The sequence below is a fragment of the Haplochromis burtoni genome, unplaced genomic scaffold (assembly GCF_018398535.1).
Source record: "Haplochromis burtoni strain Fernald_Lab_line unplaced genomic scaffold, NCSU_Asbu1 Contig_99, whole genome shotgun sequence".
NCBI classification, from domain to species: Eukaryota; Metazoa; Chordata; class Actinopteri; order Cichliformes; family Cichlidae; genus Haplochromis; species Haplochromis burtoni.
In genome coordinates this window covers 1147592-1156959 of record NW_024582460.1, presented here as the reverse complement: position 1 = coordinate 1156959, position 9368 = coordinate 1147592, and the positions used below count along the sequence as shown (strand labels likewise).

General features: G+C 40.9%; 1 protein-coding gene across 1 annotated transcript in view; it reads left to right on the top strand.

Annotated features, from left to right (window-relative positions):
* LOC121814893 (leukocyte elastase inhibitor-like) overlaps positions 1–9161 on the top strand; it is a 14455-nt gene extending 5294 nt beyond the window's left edge. Inside the window, exons 7-8 of the mRNA XM_042223007.1 lie at positions 33–137; positions 8530–9161. Coding sequence (XP_042078941.1) covers positions 33–137; positions 8530–8835 — 411 coding nt within the window. The 3' untranslated portion in view covers positions 8836–9161. The remainder of the gene's footprint in view (positions 1–32; positions 138–8529) is intronic.
* The last annotated feature ends 207 nt before the right edge of the window (positions 9162–9368 follow it).

Sequence of the window (9368 nt, the reverse complement as noted above, 5' to 3'; positions counted from 1 at the left end):
AAATATGACAAAATGTATTAACTGTATTCCAGCTGGAGAAGGAGCTAACACAGGAGAGGCTGAATGAATGGACCGACAGGAAAAGCATGAACACCTATTCAAAAGTTGTCCTTCACCTGCCAAAGTTCAAGCTGGAGGAAAACTACGAGCTGAATGATCCTCTGGCTAAACTGGGTATGAAGGACGTGTTCTGTGCAGGAAGCACTGACCTGTCTGGCATGAACGGTGAAGGGAGGCTCTTCCTGTCTACGATGGCCCACAAGGCCTTTGTGGAGGTGAATGAGGAGGGCACAGAGGCCGCTGCAGAAGAGGAAGATGATGGTGCAATTCAAATTAAAATAAATCTTTGAAATAAAGTTAATGGAGTTTTGTATTGTGATGTTTTGCTAATACAAACTCTATTTTTCATTACATTTTTTATTTTAATAAAATAGATGGTACTTGTATAAAAGCACAAGTTCTAGCAGATTTAGAGAACATAGATACTGTGTCCTCCAGACTGAAGAGGAAACTCCAACTTATTATCAAGAGTCTGCATCTCTGATGGTATGATGGTGCATTAGTATCTATGGAATGGGCAGCTGATAACGAATAACCATAATGAGACAGGGCAGGAGCAAACATGGTGATGTTCTCTGACGGGAGACTATCAAAGTAAAACAGGAAGTACAGCGACACAGAGACTGGAGGGGGAGAGAGAACATGAGGGAGAGCACAGACATGCCAGGCAGGGGAAACATGATGGAACAAAACAGGGAGAGGAAACAAAGCACAAGAACAAACAATTAAATAAAGGAAGACATACAGAGGGCAAAGACACAAGGGGGAGTCTAATAAACTAAACAGAACAATCTAGGAACCATAGAATAAATCCTTAAAATAATAAACTTAATATAATACAAAAATGCAAGAAAACTGAGAACGCTGGTTCAAAATGACCCAGAACCATAACATAGAGTCTGAGATCAGATGCATACAATGCCAATGACAGTTGGAGAGCAGTGTGGAGCCACTGTTATTTTTATGTTCCTCAGGCTGTAGACAGCAACATACAGCACACCACTTTAACATTCTGATAGAAGCTTTATACATACAGCCTTGAAATGAGAAGAATCAGCTGCAGATGAAGGAGAGACAGAACTGGTAATCAGTTTGTATATAACAATAGATCCATGTGCACTGAGAGAGGTAAAGGTGCAGCAATATCAGGAGAGGAATTCTGATACAGAGAGCAGGGCATCTCAACAAAATGGAAATTATGACTTTGATCTTATGATCAATTTCAATGGGCACTCCACTAAATAGTTGACTCCTCCAGGGAGACACAAGTTTAGTAATAAACAGAGCCAGTGAGAGTGAGTGGAGTTAAGAAAGTGAGTGACTCAGGTGTGTCAGTAGGTTTGTCATCTGTTTTTGAGTGTGGGGGAGAGCTAGAAATGTTTACTTTTAATGCTAAGCAAGGAATATTCATGATTTATTTCCAAAACTTCCATATGATCTGCAATTTGTAGCAGATCTACTGACTATCACATAGTAGCTGGAGCAGTCTCAAATGGAGGTCAGTCCACTACTGCCACCTGTGGCCAAGTGCCATAGTTTACTACAAGATTAATTTGTGACACATCTGCAGTAGAGGCTGAGTGGCTGCACTTACATCTGGATCATTCAAATCGACCCACACACATGTTGAAAGATACGATGCCAGCAATGTGGATTGTCAGGACCAAATCCAATCATTAAGCAAAGACAACAGGGATCATTTCTGTTTACCTGCAAACCAAAACTCTTAGCCACGCCCCCTCTCGTGACATCACGCTCCGAAGCCCTTTCCTCTTCCGTAGGATCGTCCTTCTTCAATCCTCCAACTTTATTTACACCCAGCAAAGAACTGCAGTTAGACTAATATCTCACCCTGTAAATCAGGTATTCTGCTGGATTTGTCTTCGTTTTATGTGTGTGGGAATAAAGTAGCTTGTAGTTCAGATAAGCGAGTCGCTGTTGACAAGTTTCTGAAACGGGCTGCGCCGTGTCCGGTGTCTTAGCTTCAGTGAGTGGGGCGGTGGTTTCTGTCTGTATGCGCTCTCCTGAAAAAGTCACTTTTTCTCGTTGCTTTAATATAAAGTCTTCTGTTGTGTTTCCGGTATGTAATGCTGTAACAGCTTAAACGGTTGTTTGCATGTTACAGGAAAACACCATTAGCCATGTCCGCCGTCAGCAGCTCAAACACAGCCTTTGCCTTGGAGCTGTTCCGCACTCTGAGCCAGGCAGACTCTGTCGGGAACATCTTTATCTCTCCTCTGAGCATCAGCTCAGCCCTGGCCATGGTCTACCTGGGAGCTAAAGGAGTCACTGCAGCTCAGATGGCTCAGGTCAGCTCACTGTCGTTTGTTAGTTGCACCGCGCTGTCAGTTGATCAGCGAGCATGATTGTGCAACATCAAGCCCTCGTTGTATTTCAAAAGCAGTTACGGAAGCGTTGAGCTGCCACCCAGGCAAAAGAAAAATCGAACTATATCACGTTATAACGTCAAAACTTCATTGTTCTAACAATATACCATCATGTAAATAACATATGAAGCTAGAATGTGTTATATAAATGGCATGAAAGTCCATAAAACGCACAAGCAGTATAGTTACTGAGAGCATGATGTTCAGTGAGACTGACAGTATGTTAAAGGTTATTATTAAACCTGATGCTGAAAGAATAAAGCTGTCCAGTTTCTGCCTTTGGACCATAAATGGTTACATTAGGGTCGCTCAGGCTCAGTGTCACATCCTTTCAGTCTTTGTCTTCAATGCCACACAGGCCCTCTCATTCAGCACTGAAACAGCCCACTGAAGGAACAATGGGCTGGGAGGTCAGTTCTTAGATCATTAATATGCAAAATTCTCATGAACATTGATCAAAAACCACTGATCAAAGCTCACTGATCAAGGACCGCTGATCAATGGCCATGAGTACCATTCACAGACAGTTGGGGAATGGCTGCAAAGGGAAGAACGCTGGTTTAAGCGTGGAGTCAAGGAGACCATTTGGGTGAAAGGAAATACCATCTCTGAATCGAGGAGGGGGCCTAAGGGTACATCTTTCACCATCTTACAATGCTGTGATTGCAGCCATTCCCTTTTCGTTACTGTTCGTCTGATTTTAGGTCCGCTCCATAAACACACCAGCGTACCCCATCGTGACACGAGGTTCTAAACACTATCAATCACGGCCATACTGATGAGGGTTAACTCAATGATCCAGCATTGACTGAAGCTCAGGTGCAGCTACCTCCAGCACCGGAACACTTCTGGGTTGAGAGGTCGCTTCGACGACACAAACAAAAACAGCACACATGGACACAACAGGCAGGTAGGCCACGGACAACTGACGGACCCTGACGGTTCCTCTCAATCATGCCCCTGGAAGTCTCACTGTAGTTTCCCACATGAGAGTTGAAGTCTCTCAGTAAGACAATGCAGTCATTTCACTAAATGCTTCTATATTAACGTGAAGCTGCCGCAACCTGAGTGGGTTGAAAGGAAGCTTGTGGAATGACCAGGCTGAGAATGCAAGCTCGTTAACATACTGGCCTATTGATGCCAGTATTGAGCTGACTTGTGTTGAGTGCGGGTTTGTTAGAAAAATATTGCAGTCATATTTAAGTTGATCACTATTTGGTGCTAAAAGAGTGACTGACCATTGCATTTGCTTTAGGTAAACCGAGCATGGAAATACCTGAAACACCAGGGCCACATAAAGCAAGTTCACAAGAATACACAACTCTGAGAATTTCCAAACTTTTTTTTCTCTAAAAAATCACATCTTAGGGATGACAGTGTTGACATTCATTTAAAACAAATATGCTCTCAATTAAAACACATAATTATATAGCATTGTCAACACACAGGCTCAATGTTTGAATGAATGCAGAGAGTATATAAAGGGAAATGGAAACAGCCTATAACATGCATTGTGTTTGGCAAGTGATGTACATGTGTATATATCAGTGGCTGTCAATAAAGTTTCTCTCTCTCAGACTGTGTTCAAGTCCAGAAAATGGCAAACGCCTCTGTGTTTATTCCCCCGTAATTATCCTCAGTGCAGTCTAGATAATACACTGGAAAACTTTCCAATGAGTCAAGCAGGAAGGACTAAGCATTCCAAATGAGAGCAGTGTGGAGCCACTGTTATTTTTATGTTCCTCAGGCTGTAGACAGCAACATACAGCACACCACTTTAACATTCTGATAGAAGCTTTATACATACAGCCTTGAAATGAGAAGAATCAGCTGCAGATGAAGGAGAGACAGAACTGGTAATCAGTTTATATATGATAATAGATCCATGTGCACTGAGAGAGGTAAAGGTGCAGCAATATCAGGAGAGGAATTCTGATACAGAGAGCAGGGCATCTCAACAAAATGGAAATTATGACTTTGATCTTATGATCAATTTCAATGGGCACTCACTAAATAGTTGACTCCTCAAGGGAGACACAAGTTAGTAAAAAAAAAAAAAAAAAAAAAGTAAAGTAAAGTCGTTTTTGCCGTTGAAAGAAACGGACTCCACATTAATTACCTCAAACTGGCAATAAAGTATTTGCTGGAACTAAGACATGATAAAATATGGACATGGATACAGAGGTCTGAAATGAAAAGCCAGTGCACTGCAATGTCCTTAAACCTGCATTCTTTTTAATGGGCAGCAGTTAGCATTACTTATGGTTGCAAAAAGTTTCACTTCTACACAATACTGTGAGGCCAAAAAGATTACGGTTCCACAGAGAGGCCGGGCCCTCTCACAAGCTCTCTATCGCCATCTGCTGACACTCTAAAACCTCCATCACTCCTACACTGTATGCAGCTGTGTGTGCCGCTGTTCTTTCATGGAAAGGAGAACTTTTGGCTGTTTTACAGTTATTGAATGATTTTAGTTATTTTTAATATATGACACTTTCATCTGTTAACAGTTAAAGTTGAAAGTTTTAAGAATAACCATCACTTCAATATGCTTCCTATCAGCAATGAAGAAAAAAAATATTTTAGTGTTGTTCTTTGTTTGTGTTTGTTTTTTTGTTTTTAGATTTAACATATTCATTGCTCGAAAAACAAACTCACCCTGAAGATCAAGAATGCCCATCATGAAGAAGAAGAAAGCTGGATACCAGAATCAGGAAAGCCTTGAAGGATGTTAGCCGGCTAACAGAGGTACAAGAGGGCATCATGAGATACAGGTCCTGGATGATGTAACAGACGAAGAAACAATAACACCAGTTAGCAATGAGGAAACATTTCCGGCCAGAACACAGGAGTATTTTATAGAGGAATGTACGTATGTGCATATGTTGTACGAGCAATAGCTATGTGAGTTTTTCCTTTTTGGGGTTAAGAGGGTTGGTTTAAAATGCACACACTGATTGGTGCACGGTCGTGGGGCGTGACTCATGGGTGTGTATTGGGCAATAAATGTTGTTGCACTCACCTGTTCAGCGCACCTGCTGTTTGATGAGCAAAGAGGTAAGGTGAGCATGGGGTAAAACTTTCTGTTGACCGCAACTGAATGCGCAGTGTGTTTGATTCTGTGGGTGGATATCGCAATTTGGCATAATAATTGGTGTAAAGCTTTGAGAGTGCCAGTCATCTTTCTTTGTGGAGTCTGTGCATTTGTTTTATATTGGGTCCCATGTAGGGGAGACCGGGGATAGTTGTAACATTTTTGACATTTCTGTCTGTAAATTGGAGCTCTTTTAAGGTAGTGGATTCAAAATGTAATGCAAAGTATTTACATGTCTCGGCTATTAAATAGTGCAGCTATTTTCTCTGCAGCACAATTACCCATTGCATGGTATGGCTCAAACACAAAGAGTGAAATGTTACAATTAACCCCATAGTCTGGGTTAGTTGTAACATATCCTGGGGTGAAAATGTAACACAATGAAATAAGGGTACTACAAAACATTAACATGTAATCTTTGTTTATTCAACACATGAATGCACTTAACCATTTATGTAGCTGTGTGTGTGTGTACAGAATGCAGAAATCTAGCTTTTGAACATATTCCAACCCCCCAAAAAAGACAAATTATGGAATTTTCTGCAACTGAATATTTCATTAATTTTGGTTGGTCTTCCTTGAGTTTGGCCTCATTGGCTCAGTGGGCATTATAACCTACAACTCTTGCACCAATTTTGAACATAACAATGAAGCTGAAAAAATGTAGTTGTTCACCAGCATCGCAATTCCATTACTTTTTATCTGGCTTACCTTGGTGTGGTTTGCAAAGTGCTTCAGAAAGATGAGGAAATCTGTTTCTTGCACCCATCCTGATTTATTTCCACTACCAGTACTTCCTACTGGTCCATCTCTGACACAGTGGTCTGCATAATGTATGTGTGGGAACACAAACAGTGGAGGAATTGTGTTGCCAATGGCATTAACCGCATATACAAAAGCGACCAGTGAACCTCTCTCTGCTGATGTCGTTGCCCCAACTTGTTTAATATAAGTTAAAGTAATAGTGTGGTAAGTTGTAACATCTGCATTATTGTTACAACTAACCCAGACTGTTGCTGTTACAACTGACCCAGACTCCTATAGCCATGAACTAGCTAACATTACAGCCAACGGCTAAAACATTAGCACTAAAGACCTACACAGAATATATCCCCATAGACATACAAATAACATAATTTAAGTTTGATGAGTTTAACTGCAAAGCAGATAATGCTATTAGAAATTGAAATAAAGTAGAAAAACTTACTTTTTGGCATACAAATTACTTTTTTTCGTGTTAAATTGTCTGTGTTTGACAAAATGTGCTGATTTTTCACATGTGATAGCAGAACTGATTGGGCATGCACAGGATGAGTCACATCATTTGAAACTTAGCCCTGATTGGAGAAATGGAAGTGTTACAACTGACCCACGTTACAACTATCCCCGGTCTCCCCCTACTGATGTGTGGTTTGAATAGTAAAATGGTTGAATAAAGAGAACAGTAGCTCAGAAGTGCTTTTCCTGCGTTGTTGTTGTTGCGTGTCGTCAGTATCCCCATGTTTAGCCTTCTGCGGCCGTTCGTTTGGAGAAGAATAATAATCAGATCGGAGAGGAGGCACTTTGTTCTGTGAGTTCAAATTACAGTCCGAGATTAGAGCCAGACTGTAAAATGTGCTATTTAGAACAGGCGCCATGTCTCGTAGGAACTAAATGAATAACCAATGAGCTGCATTACAGGAACTTCATTCTCTGAAACATTCCCATCAGCCGTTCCCGTCAGAGGCGATCGATCGAGTTCAGGTTTACACACGAGATCTAGTCATGCTGTTCTCTGTAAAATAAGCCATCACCAGAAGAGGATTCCACTGGAAACAGAAAGAAGTGGGGACGAGCTTTCTTACAGAATTCTGAGATTAAAGTCCCCACTTTTTTTCTTCTTGTTTTTAAAGCCCTGATCGTCTTCCGTCAGCTTACTATCACCTCAAGAATATATCAAGGATAAAAGATCTGATGTCTCAACAGGACCTGGAAAAACTAGTCCATGCATTCATCTTTAGTAGGCTTGATTACTGTAACAGCATCTTTACAGGTCTACCTAAAAAATCAGTCAGACAACTACAGCTCATTCAGAACTCTGCTGCTCGAGTCCTCACTAAGACCAAAAAAGTGGACCACATCAGTCCAGCTCTGAGGTCTTTACACTGGCTGCCTGTCCGTCAGAGGATAGACTTTAAAGTTCTGATGCTGGTCTATAAAGCTCTGAATGGTTTAGGACCAAAATACATCAGTGACCTCCTGACCCAGTATGAACCTTCCAGATCCCTCAGGTCATCTGGATCCGGTCTTTTATCAGTTCCCAGAGTCAGAACCAGACACGGAGAAGCTGCATTCAGCTTTTATGCTCCTTATATCTGGAACAAACTCCCAGAAAGCCTCAGATCAGCTGAAACACTCAGTTTATTTAAATCCAGGTTGAAGACTCACCTGTTCTCAGCTGCATTTGAATAAAGCACCAAATCCACACTTTTAAGCTTAAATTTCAAAACTTACATTTAACTACTGATTTTATCTACTGTTCTGATTTTATCTGTTTTGATTTTATATACTGTTTTGTTTGTTTGTTAATTAGTTTTGTTTGCTTGTTTTAATCAATTTTAAATCATGCTTTTTATTTGTTTTTGTTTCTAATGTCTCTGTAAAGCACTTTGAATCACCTTGTTGTTGAATTGTGCTATACAAATAAACTTGCCTTGCCTTCCGTAGGACCGCATTTCTTTATTCCACCAACCTTATTTACATGCTTTCCTCATTCCTGTGCTCATCCTCGTTTTATGTGTCTACGAGTTTCACTTATCGTTCTCTTATCTTTGAGTTTGGTCACAGAAATCAGCTTTGTGAAAACAGCTCAGGTTGTTAAAATAAATGCACAGCTGGCAGATGATTGGGGTGATTTTATATATTCTCCCAGCAGTGCTGGTGTTACTTCCTGAAGTGTGTTGTGTTTTTGTTTTTTTTCCCCTCAACCTGCCAAAGTTCAAGCTGGAGGAAAACTACAAGCTGAATGATCCTCTGGCTAAACTGGGTATGAAGGACGTGTTCTGTGCAGGAAGCGCTGACCTGTCTGGCATGAACGGTGAAGGGGGGCTCTTCCTGTCTACGGTGGCCCACAAGGCCTTTGTGGAGGTTAATGAGGAGGGCACAGAGGCCGCTGCAGCCACAGGTGTTGTGTTCAGCGCTTGTTGTTATATACCGGACACACACTTCACAGCAGATCACCCGTTCCTCTTCTTCATCAGACACAATAAGACCAAGTCCATCCTGTTCTTTGGCAGATTCTCATCTCCTCAGTAGACAGAAGCAGCAGTTATTACAGCAGCATATTTGTCAGAGAAGGCCTTTTATGTTACACCATGATGACGCTAAATTGCATACTGCAGGTATTACAGCCACAATGAAAAATGAGCAGTAACAATATCACAAAAAACACCTAGCAGCTGCTTTTTTCACATGTTTACAGAATTGTTAAAAGACGAGGGAATGCTACACAGTGGCAAACGCTCTGTACCAACTTTTTTGAGACAGTCATGATGCTCGTAACTCAAAATTATCAGTTTTTCTCAGTTTACACATCTGATGTGTTTTCTGTGTTTTGCTTAGAATAAAATGTGGGAAAATCATTGCAGACTTTTTTTTTTTACATTTTACATAGTATGTCAACATTTTTTAAAATTGGGTTATACATTAAACACAGAGCATCACAGACTTTACTGATATCTGATTAACTCCACTGCTTATGCTGTTCAGTATCAACATTTCTCAAATGGTGCTCAGGCCTGGAGGGCTGTAGCACACACTACAGATATACATGACATCATTAGTCACCT